At 48.3% G+C, this 25,021-nt stretch overlaps 1 protein-coding gene across 5 annotated transcripts; it reads right to left on the bottom strand.

Moving 5' to 3' along the window:
• Nucleotides 1-864: 864 nt before the first annotated feature.
• On the bottom strand, nucleotides 865-24,844 carry LMAN2L (lectin, mannose binding 2 like). Of its 5 annotated transcripts, none has more exons than XM_019725909.3 (9): nucleotides 24,628-24,842; nucleotides 23,341-23,459; nucleotides 20,058-20,175; nucleotides 19,199-19,281; nucleotides 6,714-6,746; nucleotides 5,512-5,673; nucleotides 5,315-5,429; nucleotides 2,603-2,722; nucleotides 865-2,264 (listed from the first exon to the last, which is right to left on the bottom strand). In XM_019725909.3, the coding sequence occupies exons 1-9, from the start codon at nucleotides 24,812-24,814 to the stop codon at nucleotides 2,122-2,124; spliced, it is 1,080 nt and encodes a 359-aa protein (XP_019581468.1). In that variant the 5' UTR covers nucleotides 24,815-24,842; the 3' UTR covers nucleotides 865-2,121. The 5 variants fall into 5 exon arrangements, with proteins under 5 accessions (XP_019581468.1, XP_074188652.1, XP_019581470.1 ...); XM_074332551.2 differs by having other exon boundaries at nucleotides 24,696-24,819; XM_019725911.3 differs by lacking the exon at nucleotides 6,714-6,746 and having other exon boundaries at nucleotides 24,628-24,844.
• Nucleotides 24,845-25,021: the final 177 nt, after the last annotated feature.

Below are 25,021 nucleotides of genomic sequence, written 5' to 3'. Positions count from 1 at the left end.
CACCTTGTGATTTGGGGGGGCTGACGACAACATGAGAGGCTGAAAACGACGGCTTGTGGACAGGCTCACAAGCACAGCGCACAATGTCACCTTTCCATGCCACCTCTGGTCTTCAGGGTCTCCTGCACTCTGAGACGCTCTGACGTCAGAGGGAAGCAGAGGGAAGGGTGACTGTGAGGAGACAAATGGCTCTGTGGGGTCAGCAGCTGGCCATGACCACACTGTCACCCTCAGTGTGTGCACACGAGAGCCACACCACAGAGTGGGCAAGGCCTCCTCTAGGGCACAGCTGGGATTCCAGTGCCCCATTCATGAGGGAAACGTTTGTTTCTAGAACAAAAAGAGGTAGGGCAGGACACACTATGCTTGGTCCGAAGGCTTCCCAGGCTGGGTAGGGACTGCTTTCGGGTCTTCCCCTCCTCCTTTAAAAAGCCTCAGGCACGCGTGAGCCGGACTCACACATACCCCTCCCCCACGGTGAGACCCCTCCTGGGCCATGTCAAGAGCCCAGGGGTCTCTGCAAGTTCCCCTTGAACCTAAAGGAGACAAAACAGCCATTTGCTTTTTTCAGTTCTGCCTGGTCCAGGCTGTAGGTCTCAGCTCGTCCTCTGGAGCTGCGCTGTCATTGTGGGGGTGTTAGGAGGATCCCACCTTACTCCCACCTGCAGTCAGCCCAAGGCACTTAGTAAGCACCTGGCCAGGACATGAGAGCCCAAGAGAAGGAAACCCACCCAGCCAAGGTGGCCCTCCTCTCCTTGTGAGCCGAGCTGAGGACTTCCCAGCCCAGGAAATGGGCTTGCTCAGGAAAAAGGCCTGGACCCTCCCCAACCCCACCCCCAGAAGGAAGCGCACTGTGTCAGGAGCTAGGGTTTGGTTTCCATCGGTCATTTTACAAATCTCCCTCAGGCTACACAAGTGCTAGGCGGGGGAGCTCAGAGCAGGCACTCAGGGAAACTCTGGCCCCCTGCCGGTTTCATCACGGGGCAGACAGGTAAGCAGCATGGACCCCTTGTCAAGTAAGGCAGTGGCATAAGGGCGGGCCTGGAGGGTGACACGCAGGCCCCAGTGCTCAGTGACAACAGTCTCTCCCAGGCACAGAGGACCACGGTCTATCGCCCCCGACGAGTGACCTGAGAACAGCAGCTCTTATCCATTAGGAAGAGAAGCCAGATCTCCTCCCGGGCAGTGCCCAGGCCGAGGCTGGAAGAAAGTGTCCTTGAATTTTGAACACTCAACGCAGGATTCCAAAGACCATGACAGATACAAAACATGCAGCTAAGGGGTTCCAGATGATCCAGAAACATCTCCACGTGGTCAGATCACACGCAAACTTTGCTTTCTGGGTCAAGACCTGGCCAGTGTCACAGTTAATCCCACGGCCTCCATGAAATCTTCCAAGCTTCTTAACTTGCACACCAGCTTGCAGACAAACGTGACTGAGGGCGTAAAGGGACCTCACTGGGAAGGTCAGGAACACGCCAACAGAACCCAGATGCACGCTGACAGACAAAGGCTAGCGCAGGGAGCCAAAGCAGCCAGCCCTTCCCTCTGGCCACCCAGTGAGGGCCAGGGAAACCGCTTGTTCTGTAGCCCTGACAGGCAGGCATCGGCTGTCTTCTCCAGCTGAGCCTGTACTTGGAAGGACATTAAACAGAGGTGAGGAGGTGAGACGGGAAGAGTTTCCATCCAGAGTGCCAAGGAGACCTCCTCAGGTGGACAGAGGCTCAAAGAGCAAACACCAATGACTGGATGGCGGGAAGGTGTGAGGAGTTTTCCATTCTCTTCAGATTTCAATGTGAAGCATGAGGGTCCTGAGTCCAACGCCAAGGCAGCCGCCTCTGAAGTTCTGTTCTGTGATCTGGGTGTCGTGACAGCAGAGACTGCCTCAGGGAAAGGCACATCACCGCCACGTGGCCTTCGGTGGGTGGGCGTCCTGAACCAGAGTCAGAGGGGCCCACAGGTGACCACGGGAACGCAGTGTCCTTGCATTCAAAGCTCCAGTGACCACAGAGCCCCTGACCAGAGGCTGGAGACTGGAGGAGACTGCCGGGCTGCGCGCAGGCCAGCACCTGCCCCTCCTACACCCCATGGTGACAGCCACAGAGGTGGCGGCAGGAGGGCTCAGTAGAAACGCTTCCGGCTCTGCTCCTGCCACTTGTTATAGAATATGATCCCAATGACAATGGCAAATACGGAAAACACCAGAGAGAAGAAGACGATGAGGAAGAGGGCCAGGCCACTCAGGGGTGCCAGAGGGGCTGTCACTGAGGGAGCAAGAGAGGAGCAAGTCAGCACCAAGGACCCAGCCTGCTGGGAAGGACCACCCAACAAGCTCTCCCCGATTCTGACGCCCATTTCCGGGGACAGAGCCCGGACTCTCTCTTTCCAGATGCCTCAGTCTGAACACGAAGCAGCCTCTTCCTGCTCATCTGGACCCTGCAGACGAGTGACAAGCAGGTGCCAGTGCTCTGTATTCCTCAAGGGAGGACAGAGAGGAGGTGGCCCTGAGAGCCGTGGGCGCAGGTTACCTCAGAACCCCCACAGGGCTGCCCCTCCCCCACTGTGGGCCAGTCCCCAGGGTCCCCAGGGTCCCTGTGCTCACTCTCAGGCAGCTTCATGTTGTCCACCGAGGGCAAGAACACGTCTCGATGCAGCTTCTCCTCTTCTGGGGTCCTAGCCACTGTCAGCTCGAACAGTTTCAGGGAGATGATGTCATGGTTGTCTACAGGAAAAAGAACAAGAATCGCTCAAGCCCCCAGAAAAGACAGATCTGAGAGTATCTTGGGTCAAGCTTCTGCTCCACAACCGATTAGAAGTGCCCTTGAAAAAATAACTGAGACCTCTCTGTTTTCTCAGCTAAATAAGAATAGGGGTGGGGAATAGTCTATACTATTCCGTACTTAAAGTTTTTATCAACAAGCATGCATCACCAACATCACCTAAAATTGAGAGCTAATACAAGGGTGAACCCCACATGATGCATAACCTTCTAGCAGTGAGAGGAGAGCCAGCAGCATGCAGTTTCCACTCAGTGGGAAGGACACACATGGGCGAGATGGGAAAGGGCCTCACGGGGCTGCCTGATGGCCCCGCACGGGCACGGCTACGGCATGGGACGCATTCCCCTTCTGGACTGGGCCTCATGCTTTGCAGCTCCGTGTAACTGGGAATCTCACCAGTAGTTACAAGAGAAAGGATCGAGGACTTCGGGACGTACTTTTTTCTCTTTTTGAAATATCATCATAAACTCATCAATTAAACACATGTGATGGGTTCCAGTGTGCACCACACTGACGCCCAGCTCAATCCAGCAGGAGCCTGTTCAAGTCGGTTCCTGAGTTCTCGCACGTGAACCCAAAAGTTCTGGATATCTCCCTTGCTCTTCTGGAAAGTTCCCGCTGGAACCCTTCCTGCCTCAGACCTGCCATTTCTCCAAGAAGCCTAGTTCCTCTCAGTGGACACTGGTCTCCAGAGACCACAAACCTGAGTGCCGGGGGAGATCACGGCTACTCAGTTGGTTAAGGGGACTGGATTTCTTGCTGTTTCTATTACTAGGATGACATCCACACCTGCTTGGACTCAGAATTTTTAGCCGACCCCAGACAGTAGAATACTGGATTTGCCTTCCGTTAGAAAAACATTTCCACTGTCAGAACTGAGTTCAAACCGTGGACAGGATAAAAGGCCAGGCCCATGCCCCTTACATGTGGGGCAGCAAAGGTTGGGTGGCTGGGACGTGCCCCCAGTTTCTCAGATGTCCTCGACCAGCCACTGCGTAACAGTAGGAAGACATCAACAAGAAAGACCTCCAGAGTAAGACACAGTTTGCATTTAGGGGTATCTGTGAGCAGAGGTCACAGACTTGCTAACCAGGTATTACCACCAACAACCAGAGCAAAGAACTCCTTTGGATGAACAAAAAATGACTGTATTCTCTTTGGCAACATCTAACAGTTGGGAACAAATTCCCATTGAAAAGTACATTGAGAGGTTAACTGATAGGGCACAGAAACCTGTAGGCCCCGAAGAAACCTCGCAGCAGCCTCGGGTACCTCTTTCACCTTGAGTCACATACACGGGGTTACGTAGCAGACCTCAGGCTGCCTCCTGGCCCTGAGCCACAGGGGTGTCCCACAGCGTCAGCCTGCATGCACAGTATTCAGAACCCAGCGGCCCAAAGCCAAGTCCTCACGGGACACAAGCAGAGCAACAAGCAGAGCGGGACAGGGAGCAGCGCTGCGAGGGGAGCTTCCTACATCTGGACTGTGGCAGTGATGACATAGGCGTGAGTATTTGTCACAACTCTTCACACTATGTATTTCTGTTGTATGGAAAACACACCTCAATAAAATTGATTTTTAAAAAAATTAGTTGCCAGGATTTAAAAAATCAGATTTCATTTTTAAAATCGAAGATTCCCAGCTTCTGTTGAAACACTAGAAGACATGGCCTCACTGAGCCGAGTTTTTCTTAGCTGGAACTGAGTGGCTGTTGCTCATTTCAGTGGGTGTTTGTCTTTCCTTTTTTGCCACTAGAAAATCCTATTTCATATTGGCTTTATTCCTAGTAAATTATGTCAAAACCCCCGGTTCTTTACGTCTTCTCAAACAACATTATGATGGGGGCTAAAGCCGAGGGGGAGAACAAGTGTAAAGAGAAGCCACACGGCGACAAGGAGGAAGAAAGCCCCAAGGAGCCAGGAAAGCAAGAGCAGTAGGTGCCATTAGGGCCACACCATCACAGTGGGTGAGAGCTTCAGAGTGACGGGCCAGCGGGCCAGCCGGGCTGGAGAGAGGAGAGGAGCAGACGAGGACCCAGAAGGGTACCGCTCACAAGGAGTGCTAACAGCGCAGCAGACACAGGCCCAGAGAAGCACACACAGCACAGAAGCGGGTGGCTGGAAATGAGCATCTGAAAACATGACAGTCAAAAGCCTGAGCAAAAAGGAGGGTTTGGGGGTTGGTCAGAAGAGGGATGGAAGAGTCACAGGGATGCCTTGTTAAGAGAAGGGGAACTGAGCACGTCAGGAGGGTAGAAAGGCGGCCCCAGAGACAGGAAAGTGTGGAACTCTAAACCCAGGCTGGAGCGGGCTCCGTGAAGAGGCAGACACTGCTGTCCTTTGGCACCGACGTCTCCTGGGACAGCTGGGGTCGTAAGGATCTGGGAACCCGAGTGCAGGAAGACAAGCACTCCCAGGAAACCTGTTTCCCAGAGCTCCGCCTGCCTGGCTCTCCCTGAGAAGCCTTACTGAGGCCTGGCTACCGAGACGTGACCTTGGTCAGGGTGCACAGGGCATGCACACAGGTGGCAGTACCTGAGAGGTCTCCAGTGAGGGAGGAGGTGCCGAAGTAGTAGCCACGGGGCAGGCGGACGCCGGGCACCTCGATGCAGTCCCTCCACTCGTGCTTGCCATCAATGTCCATCATTACCTGGAATAGAAAAAGAGGTCAGGGAGGCCACGGAGCAGAAGCCAGACAAGCCACACTGCTGGCTGGTCCAGAACGGGCTTACCGTCAAATGCCTCTTCACATAGCGGATCACAAGGAAGGTGTCGTAATGGAGGTTGCGGACGATGGCCGTACAGCCCCCCAGCTCTGTGGGCCGTCCATCTCGCTCATGATCATAGCTGAGGGAGCCATTGTTCACCATGGCTGAGATGTAGGGGAACACTCGCTGGGAAAGCAGACGACAGTAAGGGAATACTCAGGAATGCAACAGCAACAGGAGCTGTGCACATACTAGCCAAGCCCCTTCGTGACCACACGACCCTCGGCCTCACCGCTGACAGCCCCTGAGAACCCACATTCTGATGGTCACTCAGGGGATATGGCCCAGGAAGCAACCGAACTCTGTCCCTGCCTTCAGGAATACTCGTTGCACAGACTCGGGTGGGTCTGAAATGGCCCCTGTAAGCCTCGGGTGTCTGACTCGAACCCTCCCAGAGACTACCAGGCACTGATACTCTGCCCAAGACTAATGTTCTTCTGTTTATGCATATACACCTATCTATCAACTGCCAGAGGAGAGGGGAGTAAACTTCTTAGAGAAAAAGATCATTTATTATGCTTTGCATGTCTCCACCTCAGCTCCATCCCCACCCTGCCCCCTAAGCCCCTACCCCGTAAGAATACCTACACACAGCAGGTATTCTGAAAATACCTGTTTGATCAGGGAAATTTTTCCATTCAGGATAGCTCCTTTCAAATGGTAAAATCCTCGCACGTGATGCTCAATGGAGCGGACTCAGAACTGCCAGAACAGATCTCCAGCCGTGATGACTGTTCTCAGTCAAAAGACCTTCCGGCCCACTTAGCTTCAGCCACACACCGCTTCTCCCAATCTAACACTCAGGGCGAGTTTCCCCTGCTGCAAGTCTGCTCAGATCCCACCCATTCCCCCACCTACTTCGGAGGCCCTCTCTCAACAGTAGAGTTCAGGAGCAAACTCTTCCCTAGGGGTGATGAGCAAACCATCCCAGAGCGAGCCGGGTGCTGGGCAGTGCAGAGGAGAGGGGAGGAAACATGAGACATGCCACTTCCTTGGTGAGTTCCTCACCATCCTCAACAGTCAACATGCAAGGTGAAGACGTACTCATAATCAGAGCCGGGTGACGCTCCAGACAACAGCCACATGGACGCTAAACAGGAGTGAATGCTGGATGGACACACAGGGAATAAGGGATGGTGGGGGGTGGGGTGTCAAGAACTGAGTACCTGGACTCCTGGAGAATATCGCCTCTTCTGGGCCTGAGAGGGTCCAGCAGGTTATTATAAAAACGAGAGAGGGCACAGAAGACAGGAGACCAAGTCAGAAAGAAACAGCCAGGGAAGAGCTAAGACCAGTGGAGGTGGACGAGCAAAACAATCTCAATCCCCACAGAGGGGATTCAAGGCCTTATACCCCCAAATTATAGGCACAACTGTATGCACAGGCATTCATACATTTCCTGTTTCCTGAGGAGAGGGTGGTAACTATCACTAGAGCCTCAGATGTGTCCACTGGGAAGACCTCTCCAAGGTCCTGAAGCTTGCAGAAGTTTTATGAAACATACAGTGACACACCATTCAAGCAGGCCCCACTATGACTCTGAGAGTCAGGGGATATTCTGTAGACATCAAGTTTGTCTGTACCCAGACTGCAGTATTTCTGTAGCAAAGGGACTGGAGTGACAAATAGGTCTAAGTTCTTCCAATTTCAAGACGTCCTTTGCTGCCTACGGTCTCAGGATATAGGTCTTGCCCAGAAGACAAAAAGCCCACCACCACTTAAGAGGCTGTGAAGTTAACACTAATCCAAAGGGATCATTTACCCTCTAACTGAGCTTACGGACACATATTTCCAAATAGCTCATCACTCTAACCTGATATGTGGGCAAGGAAAATCGTGGGAGTGCAGCAACATGACACTTAGAAAAATCATGAGACTCAAGGGTATTTGGCTTTGCTCCAGAAAACCACTAGTTCTAGCAACAAAAGATACACGCACACAGGCTCAGCTCAGCCCTGCCCTGCGGGAAGGGTGGGCCAGGGTGTAGAGCCCAGGGCACCCCTTCCTCTGACGCCTCATGAGCACCTACCATGGGCCAGGCACTGTTCCAAATGCTAGGGTTCCATGGGAAATAAGGCAGAGCTGACACCAGAGTGGTAGGGACCAACGATAAGGAAATAAAATTTCAGACCGTGATAAACACCATGCTGAAAGTAAAAGAGAGGACACAGTAGAAACTGATGTTGGGGCAACATGTGAGCTGGGACCCAGCTAGTGAGAGGGGGGTCCACCGGCAGCACGGGTGGCACACGTGTGGACTAGACAGGAGCATCTGAAACTCGGCGAGCGACGGGGAGGCTGGTGTGAGCTGAGGCAGGAGACAGAGCCCACCCGGTCCTGGAGGCCCCAGCAAGGAGTTCAGGGTGGGCCTCAGGGCAGCCCCCAGCTGCTCTCCTCGTCGGCCGCTGGTGGACTCTGTACAGGACTAGAGGAAGGTGTGAGGGAAACCCGTGGGGGGTCAAATTGCCATAAAACTACTGTCACCTACTTGTACAACTCATATCTAGGACAAGGATCTGTGAGCAGATTACCAAGCACGTTACAGAAATGTGCTTGACAAGGAAGCTCTCACTTCAGTGAGCACTTAGTGAAAGGCGGGGGTTAAAGTGCTGCGGGGGAGCGCTGATGATCCAGAGGCTGCTTTCCAGTGCCAGTGACCCCAGCACTCCTGGTCAGCAGGGTGACTCACAGATCCCAAGAGTGCCTAGGACACACCCAGCCTCAGCCTAAGGCGCCTTCCTCCTCCCCAGGCTTGGGGCGGGGGCACCCAGTAACCAGTGAGTTGGGCCTCAGGACCGCCTTGGGGAGTTTTTCGGGGGCACGTACATGTGCGTCCCTCAGTCAGAGTCTCACTCCGTGGGTCTAGAGTGGGCACAGGATCATTTTTTTAAAAGCACCACAAATTTAGGAACAGCGTGCTACACCCAGAGCCCACAGCTGGAAGCCGGAAGCTGTCTACTTCAGCAACTCGTGACCTGGCCTCCAACTCTGCCCCTCGTATTATAGGAAGTCTTTAAATGAATCTTCTTTTTCTTGCCCAGCCAGGAGTTCGGGAAGTGTTTCTTGGGTAGCCACTCACTTCACACAGCGGAGATTTCCTTCTATTGGAAGGCAGCCTACAGAACCGAAGGCTCACTGACTTAGGCAACCGAGGCAGTTTCATTCCGATTTCAAGAGTCACCAAAAATTAAGAACTCCTGCCTGCTGAGCAAATGGTTGTTGTCTGTAGGATGGACAAATGTGTTCACATTTTGTACTATAAGGCCACTTAAAAAGAAAGACCCTGGGGCGGCTGGACGGCTCAGTTGGTTAGAGCGCAAGCTCTTAACAACAGGATTGCTGGTTTGATTCTCACATGGGCCAGTGTGCTGCACCCTCCACAACTAGATTCAAGACAACGAGCTGCCTCTGAGCTTCTGGAGGGGGGCCGGATGGCTCAGTTGGTTAGAGCGCAAGCTCTCAACAAGTTTGCTGGTTCAATTTCCACATGGGATGGTGGGCTACACCCCTTGCAACTAAGATTGAAAACGGCGACTGGGCTTGGAGCTGAGCTGTACCCTCCACAACTATATTGAAGTACAACGACTAATGGGTCCTGGAAAAACACACTGTTCCACAATATTTGGCAATAAAAAAATTTAAAAAAAAAAAAGAGAGATCCTGTACGTGATCACTGTACCCTCGGCATACCCTCGGTATACTGATTGAAAGGAGAGCCATGAACGTGCGGATTCATGGATTGTAGGCTAACGTTCCGCAGGTCTGAGCATGGGAGCTGTGAACCACAGGCAGAAAAGAGCACACATGCCTGTCATCGGGGAGAGCCAGGTTCTTAGTGCAGTTACGCCATACCTGGCTACGTAACCCTGGGTGGATTCTATTATTTTCTGAGATTCTATGTCATCACTAGAGCGGGGAGAACAACACACAGCTCACAGGGTAAATTACGGAGGTGAAATGAGACACGTAAAGCATTTAGTACAGTGGCCAGCATTCAGGAGGGAGTGTTCATTCGATCCATGACCAAATTAATGAATCTCGAGCTAGAAATAGTATTCATAGGTACTTGATAAAAGCACAAAGCCAAACATACATCTTTGACAGCAGAAATTCCCAGACCGCTGGCTTGTCATGGACCAGTAAAACCTCTAAAAATATTTTGAGGATTAATAGGTTTGCTCTTTTGGGGCTTTTTTGACCTACTAAATATATTAAAACAATGACAGAACAACCATCTTTATATGCATCTTTTTTTTTTTTTTAAAAGATTTTACTGGGGAAGGGGAACAGGACTTTATTGGGGAACAGTGTGTACTTCCAGGACTTTTTTCCAAGTCAAGTTGTTGTCCTTTCAATCCTAGTTGTGGAGGGTGCCATTCAGCTTCAAGTTGTTGTCCTTTCAGTCTTAGTTGTGGAGGGCACAGCTCAGCTCCAGGTCCAGTTGCCGTTGCTAGTTGCAGGGGGCGCAGCCCACCATCCTTTGTGGGAGTCGAACCGACAACCTCATGGTTGAGAGGACGCACTCTAACCAACTGAGCCATCCGGGAGCTCAGCGGCAGCTCAGCTCAAGGTGCCATGTTCAATCTTAGTTGCAGGGGGCGCTGCCCACCATCCCTTGCGGGACTTGAGGAATCGAACTGGCAACCTTGTGGTTGAGTGGTTGAGAACCTGCACTCCAACCAACTGAGCTATCCGGGAGGCAGCTCAGCTCAAAGTGCCATGTTCAATCTTAGTTGCAGGGGGCGGAGCCCACCGTTCCCTGTGGGACTCAAGGAATTGAACCGGCAACCTTGTAGTTGAGAGCCCACTGGCCCATGTGGGAATCGAACCAGCAGCCTTCAGAGTTAGGAGCACGGAGCTCCAACCACCTGAGCCACCGGGCCGGCCCTCTAAGCATCATTTTTTAAAAGAACATTTTAACACCAAAAAAAAGAGAGAACTGTGTAATGTCATAATAAAATATTTGGCATTTATGAAAAGTAACCTCACTGTCCCTACTCCCAGACCAGTGAAACTCCGTCACCAACCAACACGAGCTCGTGAACACTGAACACCTGGCAGCCCTCTCATGCAGCTTTGCCATCTAAACCATCCTGCGCTGAGTAAGCCGGTTGAGCTTGCTCTCTGGAACCCAGACCAGAAGAAAAGGACGGTGGGAGGGGAGAGGACAGAGCCACAACGGCTACTGCCCAGATGTCTGCAGAATGGCCCTCATGTATGTCACTTAGTGGTAAGAAGAACAGCATTTTCTGAGCGCTTACTCAGAGCCAGGCACTGTACTCAGTACTGTACACGTATGTGTTCCTTTAATTTTCACAACCCATGTGATGGTAGTGTTAGTATCTGCATTTCACAGGTAAGGACACTTGTTTAAGAGCACATAGGTATTCAGTAGTGACACCTGGATATGAAACAGGTAGTCTGGAACCAGAGCCCTGGCTAGGTCACCATGCCACACTGCTCCCACATCTACCAATACGGAAGGATGCTTGGTATATGCCGTGAGATAGAAAAACAACAAACAAAAACAGAAGTGTATACACACACACACACACTGAGGTAAAAGAAAAGGACAAAGTAAATGTAGTAAAACATTAACATTTGGGGAATCTGGGTAAAGAGCAGCCCAGAATTCTTTGCTATATTCTTACAACTTATCTGTAAGCCTGAAACTATATCAAAATTTAAAAACGAAAGATTAATCTGAATCTAGTATTTGCCATTTTTCAATTTTTCTATATATCTACAAAATTTCAAAATTAAAAGTTTAAAACAAAAGTATGTTCATATGATGTAATGTTGTTTTTAAAAAGATGCTCGTACAGTTTTGCTTTTGTTTTCGGCCTTTCTGATTTTTCTCTAATGGGCTTTTATATAAAGTAAGAACTAACAGACAAATGCCCCTTCCACAGCCTCTCCCTTTACGCCTCATTTGACCCTCCCTTTGGGTCACCAGTGGAACCTCACTGTCACTTCCACACTTTGGAGACTTACAAGGTTTGTCAGTCTCTGGTCCTACAGTAACCTCCGGCAGAATTCTGGGTACAGAGGTGACCGGTTAACTCGGCAATACCCATTCCACACAGTCTGAGACCGGGGGCTTCTACCACACCACTGGCAGCATGAGGAGGCCCCCAAACTACTACTCATCTACGTCAGGGCTCTGTCCCCAAGTCTTAAAGCTCCTCGTCTGGAGGACACATAAAAGGGGGCCTCTGCCAGCTGGATGACCGCCTGGAACACTTCCACAGATGTGGACATGGTCATGAGCTCTCAAGTCCATGGGATGATTTTCATCCCATTTATCTTAGTGGAGACCCCACTAGAACAAACATAAATAAGGTAATCTAAGGGCTTCAATAAAGAGTGCTCCGAAATCAGGAAACAAAACTTGACGTCTGCCCAAACAACAAACATGGACGTCCACAGCCCATTTACCCAGAGTACAAGGGCCAAGATTCAGAACACAGCCTAATGTCTCCACTTCACCGCAGCCCACCATTCTGATGGAACGTGACAACTTATTCATGAGGACCTTGTGTACAGTTCTACTTTGGGGAGTCCATGAACCTCCTAAAATTGCATGTAAAGTCTTCTGTGTACCTGCATCTTTCTGTGGGCCCACCACTTTCATCATATTCTCCAAAGGGTCAAAACCCAAAGACAGGTTAGAACCGCCCCAAGGCCAAGTGTCCTCAGGAGCACTGGCTCCTGCTTTCTCCTTCTCTCCCTCTTTCACTCTCTCAGAAAGGAAACACTATCTTCCACTCAATTCCAGCACGAAAGCCATCCATTTCTGCTCCTCTCGAAAACTAGCCCTCACCGGTGCAGCTATGCCTCAACATGTAGTCACTTCGGAGCCTGCCAACACTCCCCACACCTACTTTCCTAAGGAGTCTCCTGGAAAACACTGCCTCACCTGGGACTGAAACAAAAACCCTAAATCACATCCACACTGGATGATAAGAGAATTTAAGAAGTACGGAGCTCCTTTAATAATGGAAATATTCTCTGCCAACAACAGAGACCAAGAGGGATCAGTGTCTTCATCAAGGGAATGTATTTTTAAACTGGGTAGAACAGTGTTGTTGATTTTGTTCCAGTTTCAAAGGAGGAAGAACAATCATCACATTGAAAAATATGGGGAGCCGCTGAAACTCGACTTCCACGCTGGCCTGACCCAGCAAGAGCAGTGTGCTTTCTCCCCACTCTCCCGCCAGCTGTCTCATCTCCAGGGAGCAAGGCCCCACTGTCTCACTAGGATGAGGCCAAGGCTGCAAAGGGCTGCACTTCCGTGCTCTCCTGCCACAAGGCCTCATCACCATACTCTGATTTCCAATGAAAAAACACACTCCTGCTCCAAAATTGATAAGAGTTCCCAGCAACTTTTCACCAACATTTGGGTTCTCGTGAGGAACTGACGACCATCAGCTGATGATTTCATGTGTCAAAAGATGATCGGGTCACGTTCTAATCCACAGTTTAACAAAATGGCAGTACTACGATATAATCCATACCACAAATTCACCTAAAGTCTGTAATTCAATGCCTTTTAGGCTATTTGGAGAGTTAAAATTGTGATTACAATGAATTTTAAAACATTTTCATCCCCTCCTAAGGAAACCCTGTACCCACTAACAGTCACTCTCTCCAGCCCCGGGCAACCACTCCTCGTCATCTCTATCGATTTGCCAAGTCATATATATGGGACCATACAATGCGTGGTCTTTGGGGACTGGCTTCTTCCACTTAGCATGTTTTCAAGGGCCATCCACGTTGGAGCACATATTAAGGCTTCCCTTCTTTTTAATGCTGAGTGGTACTCCATCGTGTGGATATACCGTATTTTGTTTATTCACTCACCAGGTTGATGGTCATTTGAGTTGTATCTGTGTTTTGGCTATTATGACTAATGCTATGAATATCCACGTACAAGTTTTTGCATAGACATGTTTTCAACGCTCTTGGGTATACACCTAGGAGTAGAATTGCTGGATCATGCAAACTCCATGTTTAACCATTTGAAGGAACTGCTCACCTGTTTTCCAAAACAACAGCCCTATTTCACGTTCCCACCAGCAGTGTGAGGGTTCCAGTTACTCCACATCCTCTCCAAAACTTGTTACCATCTGTCTTTTTCATTTTAGCCATAAAAGTGGGTGTGAAATGGCATCTCATTGTGGTTTTGACCTATTATGTACCTGATGGCTAATGATGTTGAGCCTCCTTTTACGTTTATGGGCCATGTGTGTATTTTCTTTGAGGCGATACCTATTCAGATCCATTGGCCACTTTTTAAGTAGGTTGTCTTTTTTAATACTGAGTTGTAACTAGAATATATAAAGTCCCTTCTCAGACATATGATTTACATTTGTTTTCTCCTGTCTGTAGGTGTGTTTGTTTTTTTTTCACTTTCTTGATAGTGTCCTTTGAAGCACAAAAGTTTTTAATTTTCATGAGGTCCAATTTATCTATTTTTTTCTTTTGTGGCTTTTATTTATTTTTTTCCCAAAGATTTTATTGGGGAAGTGGAACAGGACTTTATTGGGGAACAGTGTGTACTTCCAGGACTTTTTTCCAAGTCAAGTTGTTGTCCTTCAATCTTAGTTGTGGAGGGTGCCGTTCAACTTCAAGTTGTTGTCCTTTCAGTCTTAGTTGTGGAGGGCGCAGCTCAACTCCAGGTCCAGCTGCTATTGCTAGTTGCCGGGGGCGCAGCCCACCATCCCTTGCGGGAGTCAAGGAATCAAACTGGCAACCTTGTGGTTGAGAGCCCTCTGGCCCATGTGGGAATCGAACCGGCAGCCTTTGGAGTTAGGAGCACGGAGCTCTAACCGCCTGAGCCAAGGGGCCGGCCCCCTGTGGCTTTTATTTTTGATGTCCTATCTAAGAAACCATTGCCTAATCCAAGGTCATGAAAAATTAACCGTTTTCTTCTAAGAGTTTTATAGTTTTAGCATTTACCTTTAGTTCTTTGATTTGTTTTGAGTTAAAATTTGTGTATGGTGTGATGGGGACTTCATTATTCTGCCTGTGGATATCCAGCTGTGCCAGCACCATTTGTTGAAAAGATGGTTCTTTCCCCATTGAATTGTCTTGGCACCCTTATCAAGAATCAATTGCTCATAAATATGAGGATGTATTTAGACTTTCAATTCTACCCCACTGACCCATATGTGTGTCCTTATGCCAGTACCACACTGTTTTATTACTGCAGCTTTGTAGCACGTTATGAAATCAGAAAGTGTGAGTCTTCCAACTTTGCTCGTCTTTATCAAGGTTATTTGGCTATTCTGATTCTCTTGAATTTTTATTGATTTTAGGATCAGCTTGTCAATTTCTACAAAGAAGCCAGCTAGGCCTTTGATAGACAGGGATTGCATCAAATCTGTAGATCAATGTGGAAGTATCACTATCATAACAATACTAAATTTTCTGATTCATGACATGGGATGTCTTTTCATTTACTTAAGTCTTCTTTAATTTTTCAACAATATTTCATAGTTTTCAGAGTACAATTTTTTTTGTTAAATTTATTTCTAAGTAGTTTATTCTTTTTTGGTGATAGTATAAATGGATTTCTTTCATTTTTCTGATTGTTCAATGCAAGCAATATAGAAATACAATCGATTTTTGTATGTTGATCTTGTATCCTGCAACTTTGCTCAATTCATTTATTAGTTCTAATAATTTGTGGATTCTTTGGGATTTTTCTATACACAAGATCATGTCATCTGCAAATAGAAATAGTTTTACTTCTTCCTTTCCAATTTGGATGTCTTTTATTTTCTTGCCTAATTGCTCTGACTAGAAACTCCAGTACAATGTTGACTAGAAGTGGTGAGAACAGATATCCTGGTCTTGTTCCTGATCTAAGGGGGAAAGCAGCCAGTCTTTTATAATTAAGTGTGATGTTAGCTGGGGGTTTTTCACAGATGCCCTTTATCAGGTTGAGGAAGTTCCCTTGCATTCCTCATTTGTTGCATGTTTTTATTATCATAGAGCGGTATTAAATTTTGTCAAATACCTTTTCCACATCTGATATGATCATATGGTTTTTGTCCTTTATTCTATTCATGTGGTCTATCACATTACAGATATTAAACCAAATGTGAAGTCCTAGGATGAATACACTTGGTCATGGTATACAATCCTTCTTATATGTTGCTGGATTTGGCTTGCTATTATTTTGTTGATGATTTTTATACCTATTCATAAAAGATATTTATTAGTCTATCATTTTCTTGTGATGTCCTTATCTGGTTTTAGTATCAGGATATTACTGGCCTCAAAGAATGAGCTGGTTGTGTCCCTTCCTTTTATTTTTAGTAAGAGATTGAGAGGAATTAGTATTAATTCTATTTTATATATTTGGTAAAATTTACCAATGAAGCCATTTGGGTGTGGGCTTTCCCTTGTGAGTCATTTTTAATTACTAGTTCATTCTCTTTCCTTGTTACAGATGTATCCAAATTGTCTATTTCTTCAATTATCATTTTAATAACCATTTATGATCTAGCAACCTCACTGTGACACAAGTAGTAAGTAGCCTGCACTCCCAAATACCGAAGCTCTTGACTTACCTAAACTGCAATTCCTGCATTGCTGGTGGGCGACAATGTGACTTTGGACAGTCTGTCCTGATTTCAGAGCCAAGCCTAAACTCAATGCAGATCCTGAACTCTTTCACCCCTTTTTGGATGCATTACTGGTTGCTGACGCTTTCCCAGTATTTCCTCATGGACAAACATGATAGGAAGTGAGTTGACCTGTAAGGTCATGTGCACTCTCGTGACAAGGAAACAAGAAACCAGAGAAACGCCTGCACTCCAGCACCTTAAGGGATCTGATGACTACTCCACACCCCTCCTGCCAGCTCCCTGTCCTCCTGGTCCAGCACAACTTCTACACATGACATTTGTCACCCTTTCCTTATGTGCTCCACACAATAAAGCAAAATAATGAGGTTGAACCTCAAGTCAAACCCACTCCTGCGTGTCTCTGACAAGTTTTTTAACCTCTCTGGACCTCAGCTTCTTACTCATAATGTGGGGATGATGTCTACCCCAAAGGGTTGTTAGAATACATATGTAACATGTGTAAAAGTGCTTGAACAATGGCTGGCACCTTTATATATCATGTCAAAGTAAACCATGCCGCTAACAAAACACATCTGATCTTCGCCTCTAAGACTGTTCCAGATGGTGGGGAGGCAGGAAGGAGGACACCTTCTACACCCTCTGTACTGAGCAGCTCTGAAGAATGGCAACTGCACAAGAGATCACATGAGAATAACAAATGTATCCAGACTCGAGGAAATCCACCAGGCAAAAGAAAGCAACGGGTGGCAGGTGACAGAGCATCATCATTAAATGCACGGACTCCAGAATCAGGTGGCCTGTTTTCAAAATCTGGCTCCACCTTTATTGGCTGTCACCTTGAACGAGACGCTTATCTTCTCTAAGCTTCTGTTTACTCATTGGCAAAATGGGAAAAATAATACTGACTATAAGGAGACTTGATGAGGATGAAGACGATATTTGTAAAATGCCTGGCACGTAATGGCCAACTAATAAACAGAAACTCCCTTTATTTGGTTTTTTAAAATTTCATTTTAATTAAAAATTGTTTAATAGATAAACAAATAATAAGGTAACAATGACTTTGGTCCCGGGGTTCTCAATCCTGGCTATCCACGTGACTCACCTGGAAAGCTTTGAAAGAGTAAGGGTGCCTAGACTGCACCAAAGACAAACAGAATCAATCTCTCTGAGGTTGGGCCTGGACATCAGTATTTTCTGAAACTTTCCAGGTAACTCCAACATGTAGTTGGGAGTGAGAACCATAACAGCTAGCCAGATAAGAAGTCCTGACTTTTACCATGTGAAACTAATTGTTCTGATTAACAGCTACTCTCCTTAAAAATAAGCTCATCAGATCTGCCCTCTCAAATCAGAATTACTGCTATCTGATGGTGGAATGGAAGCTAAGACAGTCTGAACAATTCCCGTCTGGGAGAAACAGAGAGCCAGGTTTAAACGCTAGTCAAGCCCCAAAGCCCAGACCTCTCATTCAGATGCTTTCTAACTACCACCATGTCCTCGGCAGAACTGCAAACCGAGTCATGACACGCCCCTCATTAAAATCCTTCAGCTCATGGACCCCCTTAGAACGCAGCCCCAACTCCTTAACGGGAACACCACCCTTCACAACCTGGCCCCACAGGGCGCACAGTGGGGGTGGCTCACACCTACGCAGACTGCTCCAGGGTTGGTCTAAATAGCCAAACCACCTGCCACCCAAGACACTGCTCACCGTCAGAGGCCAGTTACCGTGCCCAGGAGAGAGCAGTATTAACAGTAGAGAATGCGATAGGAATGGAAGCCCCTGGAATTGTGCAACACGGCAAGACTGCTGGCCTATTTCTCTTTCTAGCGTCATCTGTCTCTGTCCTCACTCACTGTCCCTTCTCTCACTTTATCACCTTAACACATGCTTTTCCCTCCACATGAAACACTGGTTCCTCATTCTGCAGACTTCGATGTACATGTCACTTCTGGAAAAAAGTCGACCCCACCTGCTACCGCGGCCATACCATCCCACCCCAGGTTCAATGCAGCTGCTCCGTCTTCCTGTTGCACCCCCTCATTCCCCATTCCCCCACCAGCATGCGCACTTATCAGTGCTACTGCCTGCAAGGATCATTGACTCCCAGGGCCTGGCTCCAGACAGGGCCTGACGGACAGTGGGGTGAAGAGGGGCCCAGAAGCAACTCCGTAACTGGCCCAAAGGTTATTCCCGACTCAGGTCTCATTTTCCATCTTCAACATGTGAACACTGTGCGAAATGTTAAAAACTGTTGAATGTAGGGGTTGCATATACAGTGATCTGTTCTTCCAATTTTTTAATAAGTTTGAAATTTTTCATAAACTTTTGGGGTAAAACTAAAGTGAATTCTACCTCTATTCTTAACCCTGCCTTTCTTGCTAAATATTATTTAGTTACAGGATACCCAGCAACAAGCCATCATAACCATTTTCCCACCATCTGATAACAGGACCAACCTGTTGCTAGCATAAGAAAGTACTGAAGAACCCTTAGGGTCAGCAAAAAAAAGCAAGACACTTCTAACAACAGCCAGACACCAGGTTCCCACAAAAGGCTGAGAAATGGTGGAAACCCATTTCCTCTGAGGCCTTTCCTACAGGAGAGGAGAAGTGTTGTCCGGGTCTGGGCAGAGCAGAAGGAAGAGGATGCCAGGCCGGGCGAGCCAGCTCAAGGGACAGCACAGCGGTGACATACTAAGTCACGCGGGCTGAGTGACACAAGTTAGCTTGCTCTGGCGCGGGCCTGGTAGCCGAGTCACCAACCCGCCGAGCTTGTGCTCTCCCAGCAGCCACCTAGTACACAAGACAGAATGCCGTTAACACTAAAGAGAAAGCCCCCATCCAGACAGCCATTCCCCAAAATGTATACCAAACACAGTTCTCTCTAGAAAAGTGCCTGACAGAGACATTCACTTCTGAAGTTCAATAGACTAAGGAAGTGGAAATGAACTCACTTCCTGTCCCCTCTGCTCCCGCCTGAACAGTGCTTCTGAGGCAGAGAATGGGACTTCCGTGTGGCTGCCCTACGCTCTGACACTTGCCATTACCTCTTGCTGCTTCTCCTCATTGGGGTAGGTGTCTACAAATACTCCCAGCCCCACAAATTTGTCCATGTTTCCAAACACAGGCCCTAGAGAGAGAGAACAGATGATGAACAATGAAATAAAGCCAAGAGTTGGAAAAGAAATAATACATCACTACGATGGAGAAACAGGGACATTCAAATGACTGCCGGGCCTCAGTTAAGACAAGAAAGCATGTCCCAGCACCTGGCAACGTACGTGGCCTGGCACAAGCACAGATGAGCAACTGGAGCTGTCACTGATGGCAGGAAAGATGGAAGGCCACGGCAACCTGGCTTAGCACCGCAGCTGCTTCTGACCCCAGCTGGTTGGTAAGGCATCCCTAAAGATTTCTGCCTCACAAATACTTGGTGATGACCATTCCCCTGAGAGAGAGCTGAATTCCCAAGTTCAACTTCTTGTTGCAAAATAGATTGGGTTGAATACGTGGAGTTTGAATCTGCTTAGAGCAATGGCTCCTGCACAACGGGACAAACAGATCCCTCGTCTCCTGACTTAGGAGTACTGAGATAGGCCCCTGTGTGTGCCCAGGAGGAGGTGTCAGTGTTCGAGACAGCCAGTGCTCTTACCCAGGCGACAGGCCGAGTGTGTACAGGGAAATCAGAAGGGACTAATAAGCAGGAAATCGCCCAGGACGAGTCAAGTTCAGCTGCTTGTTAGGACTCAGACCCCACTGTAGAGACTAGACAGCCAGCCTTCATCCACAAACATCAAGGGAGAGGGGAAATTGCTGGCACTATGGAGATGTGCCCTCCCAAAAGAGAGGGCACACGAGAAAGCAGGCCGGTCACACCTCACACAAGAGCACCCAGGGCCCCAGTACCTGGCTGCATCCGATCCTTTGTGTACCAGACTGCCAAGCCGTCCCCGTGCAGATTCTTCTTTCCTCGTCCGTGGATTCTGAAGTGCACCTGCAGCTCCCAGTCCCTCAGGAAACAAGGCTAAAGAGGAAAGACACTGGGCTCAGCGAGGAGCACGAAACGCGGAACCCCTCAAGCCCTCACCAGCAGTCTACACACTTGGAAGACACAAATGCAGGTACCATGAGGCAAGGGTTAAAACTGAAATCTAAGTCTTGCTACGTGCTTGTCATAAAATTAAACAGACTGAACCATTCAACTATATATGAGATTTAACATGAAAGGTGAATAAACCTCCCAGTTATCTTCACCATCTTCCTAGACAAACTGGATAGTACTCTGACATTGGAAAAGACATGAGAACGCCGCATGAGGCCACTGGAATGCTACAGCCAGCAGAGCAGCCGAGCATGTAAGTATGGGTGGCTGAACGAACTCATCTGCAACGTACGATCGCCCCTCTGAAAAAAAGACTCTAAAAAGCTGGGGTTTAAAGAAAGGCCAAAGCCTCATTCATTGCGAAAGAATAAGAAAAACTAACTTACTATGCAAAAGTTCCCGGGGATAATTAGCAGAAGCTATACACAATTCTAATTAGACTTGGCCCTATGCCAAGCTGATGGGTAAGCCAGAGTTCCCATGAGAAGGGGTAAGTTACAGTTCCCCTAACACTCATGCCCGTGGCCAGGAAGCATAAATGCACCAACTGAGAACACCACCCCCCTCCCCACCACCGGGACAGCTTCCAGTGGGAAGACACTAAGGAGGGGGTAGAAATCAGACTCCTGTTTCTTTTTGGAACTGTGTGTCAAACCTTGGGGAAATGGAGACGGTAAGCGGATGGTTAAGTGCACTAAAGAGTCGAATGCTTTCAAGTAGAAACCAGAGTGGGTATTTGGTTTAGAGAGTCTCCTGGTTGAAGTTCACTGTGAAGAAAGAGGGGAAGGGGCCGGCCCAGTGGCTCAGGCAGTTGGAGCTCCATGCTTCTAACTCAGAAGGCTGCTGGTTCGAGTCCCACATGGGCCAGTGGGCTCTCAACCACAAGGTTGCCGGTTCGACTCCTGCAAGGGATGGTGGGCAGCGCCCCCTGCAAATAGCAACAGCAACTGGACCTGGAGCTGAGTTGCACCCTCCACAACTAAGACTGAAAGGACAACAACTTGAAGCTGAATGGCACCCTCCACAACTAAGATTGAAAGGACAACAACTTGACTTGGAAAAAAAGTCCTGGAAGTACATACTGTTCCCCAATGAAATCTGTTCCCCTTCCCCAATAAAATCTTTAAAAAACAAAAAAAGAAAAAAGAAAGAGGGGAAGGAGGAGAGGACAGACCAACAGGGTTCAGCTAAAGCTCTCCAAATATATTGTTCTGGCTCTCAAGCAACACACTGCTAGATCATTTTCAGTTTTCAGTTTAATTTCTGGGAAATCTTCCAAAAGTGTTAGTATTAGGGGAACACAGCCCAAATGAAAGGGGTGTTGACACCTCTGAGATCTCCCTACTCTGATGGACCCAGTCCCTGTGTTGTCATTCTGGTTTCTCATCTTTCTGCTGTTCCATTTCGATTTCAAGGCAAGAGTGACATCAGTGGCAGGAAGCTGCTCCACAGCCAGTGGGTAGGTATGCCCCTGGGAGGAGGGCAGGCCAAAGAGCTTCACGCTGAGCCAAGGGGTGCCAGCCACTTATCCCTGGCCTCAGTGCCGCACAACGCTGTGCAGTTCAGCTCAGGACTATGTCTAACCATGTTAGACTCACCTAGAGGGCTTTTAAAAAAAAATCGCAATGGCCAAGATGCACCCCGTTCCAATTAAATCAGAATCTCTGGGGTGGGACTCAGGCATCAAGTCCAATGGACTTCAACCAAACTTGACAACCACAGCTCAACCAATGCATCGTATCCAAATGATTCAGAAACAACTCCAATCTCTCTCTGGTAGTCAGATGTCAAAAAATACAGGTAGCAGAGGAGCTGAAATGAGGCAGATTCTAGATCTAGACTAGAACTGCTGTTAAGACAGCTATGTAGAGACAGCTGGCAAGAAAGCAGCAAAGTATCGAGCCCTGCATAATAATCATTTAGTAATCCGGAGACCTCCATCCATGAACCTTATACCAAATGCAGAACATAACAATGCATGTTTCTGTAACCATTTTAACGTCCCAAAGCTTCTTCGTGTCTATGTTATTATCTTACTCTCACAATCCTGGTGGGAAACTAGAACAGTTATTATGAAGCACATCTGACAGATGGAGAAACTGAAAACTAAGAGAGGTTAACTAACCGCCTAGGGCTCACAGTGGGGCTGTGATGCAGCTAGATCTGGAGCCCAGGTCTTTCAACTGGCGGCCCTTCGCCTCTTCTGCCAGAACACACGGCCCTGAACCCTGTCCAGGAATGGGCTCAGCACTACAGCCTAGAGGAAGGGTCCAGCTTGTGCAAATGGCTCAGATAGAAACTTCTTTCCTCCCTCTGCAACTTTAGAATTCACTGCACATAAAATGACCAGGGAAAAGGAATACTCCTCTTTTCTGAGGTTTACTCATCTATAACTAATGATAAAAACCATGGAAAAGTAAGTTCTTAGCTGATGGAAACCCAAGGAACAAGTATCAAAGGGTGCCAAAGTCGTTCCCAAAAGTAAAGTGGTGGTAAAAGATTGAGAAAGAGCCCTGGAAACTGAAAAGAAAGCATCAGCGTACACCTGTATAAGATCACAGTGCAGCCACAGCAGGAACGCTGCACGTACTTCTTGCCGCCATTCCTCAAGGGCAGCTAGAAAAGGTCCAGAGAAGGACAAACAAAATGACCAAGGGCTCAAAGTGGCTTTCACATGAAAATAAAACTTAAAATTAGACTGCAAAGTTAAAGAACAAGCTGGGCTGGGGGTGGGGGCACTGGGGTGACGTTTGGGATATATTTAAAAGAGCAGTCTTCTACTTTACAAAATAATTAAACGTTGAGTTGTTAACCTCCGAGAAGTCACACAATCAGGTCAATCAGAAATTAAAGACATTTCAGAAAACAGACTCAAAATGAATTATTTTCCATAATTAGAGAAATAGAGAGCATTTCCTTAAATAGCTGATTTCATTATGAAGGTCATCATAATTCCTGAAATGAAAACCCTTGATATCCACAGAAGTCAGAATCCTGGAGAAATACAGTAAAATTAAGTCACTATGCTCCTGGTGAACTTCTTAAGAACTTTTGGGTAACCAACAGAGGAGGGAGAAAGATTCTTACCACCCGGTTCCACAGGGCACCCTGTTTACTTTGCATATCTGGGGTAAGGCGGACATACTGGGTCATCACCATGGCGTTGCCCATCAAATTCCACAGTGAGGAACTTCCTGTGCCCACACCTGTGGGAAGGAAGTAAATCAGTTCACATTCTTCAACACCAACCCGTTCAGAAAGCCACCTTGGGCTCTCCAGGAGCTGGAGTCATCATCTTTCTTTCTCTTTCATGTCACTCAATCTCCAACCTTCTGTCACTCATCAATCTTAAATCCTTACCATCTTTACAGCTTCCTTTCACAAAGCCCTTCTCAGGGGAAGACCCCAAAACACATCAGAGGTATGACTTTATCCGTGCCACAGTAACCATAGCTCAAATCCATTCTTCCATTTTTATATGTGAGTAAATTTTAGCACCAAGAAAGAAATTCCCCAATTAAACCAAAAAGAGCTGGACTCTCAGGCCTCTGGGGCTTAATCACATCCTTTCTTTAAACAATCCAAGCGTGAACCTAATACCTCAGACTATAAGCCCCTTGAGAGTGAGAACTGTGTGTCTGTATGACCCACAGCATTAGCAGCAACCAGTTTGGAGGAGGCATTCGATGCACCTGCTAAGTGAATACATGATCACCCTTAGCAGCAGTGTAAGCGTCCTCTTACTTGGTGGTCTTCTTTGTTTGCTGTCCCCCTACCCACACTCCAGTGGGGAAACAGACCTGTGTGAGTTATGCCATCTGCACTGATTTGGTCCTCTTTGTAGCCAATTATATAAATTTGTTGGTTGATAAGCTGTGCCTAGGGGCCTATGAACCCGAAACAGAGAAAAGCTACCAGGCTCCTGGACTGGTGAACAGGTGTTTTAACCGGCAACAGAATTGTATCTTCTTTCTCAATCGGGTCAAGCACATCCACAGCTCCATCGGGAGACCAGCTCATTGCCAGTGGTCCTCCATCACTAGCCACCATTCGCAATCCCCTTCCCTCCCCACATTCTTCCTGTGCAACTCCGAGCCCCACTTCGTCCAGGGCAAGCGCTAGCGGCATCCAAGAGCCCTGCTTTGACCTGCTGGAAACTTCCAGAGCTAAGTGCGCGAGGAGGAAGGGTGGGGGAGACGCTGACCCCTGCCCCTCGGATCCGTGGCTCCCAAATGCGGAGGGAGTCCCCGTGGGCTCCCACCCACCGCTGGTGGTTCCCTGGGGCCACAAAGCTCGTCGCCGCCCGCCTCTACCGAGGCGCTCAGGTCCCGAAGCCCTCCCCGAGCACGACCACCTTCGCCCCGGGCGCCTCACCCTGGTAGGGCTTCGACAGCGAGTGCTCCCGTTTCAAGTACTCGAACGTCTGACCCGCCCCGACTTGCCGTGGCCCCTGCCAAGATCCCAACAAAAAGAGAAGGAACAACATCCTGGACCCGTCTCGAGCGGACAAACACCACCGCCACCGTCGCCAACACCCCGAGGGTGCCAGAGTCGCGGCCATCTTTCCCACCGCCGTCCCTTCATCAAAAGCCCGCCCAGTCTTACAAGCCATTTGCCCATGGAACAACCTAGCAGGCGTCCTATTGGTTCTCGTCGAGTCCCCGCCCCCACAGGTGAGCATCTCACCGATTGGTTGGCTTGGGTATCAGTTGCCTTGCCAACCCATAGAGGAGGCGTGGCCGAATGCCTAGCCTCCCTTATTTGCATT

Source organism: Rhinolophus sinicus, chromosome 2 (genome assembly GCF_057876585.1).
Source record: "Rhinolophus sinicus isolate RSI-liver-muscle chromosome 2, RSI-T2T, whole genome shotgun sequence".
In the NCBI taxonomy this organism is placed as follows: Eukaryota; Metazoa; Chordata; class Mammalia; order Chiroptera; family Rhinolophidae; genus Rhinolophus; species Rhinolophus sinicus.
The sequence above is the reverse complement of the archived record's forward strand: the minus strand, read 5'-3'. Positions and strand labels throughout refer to the sequence as shown.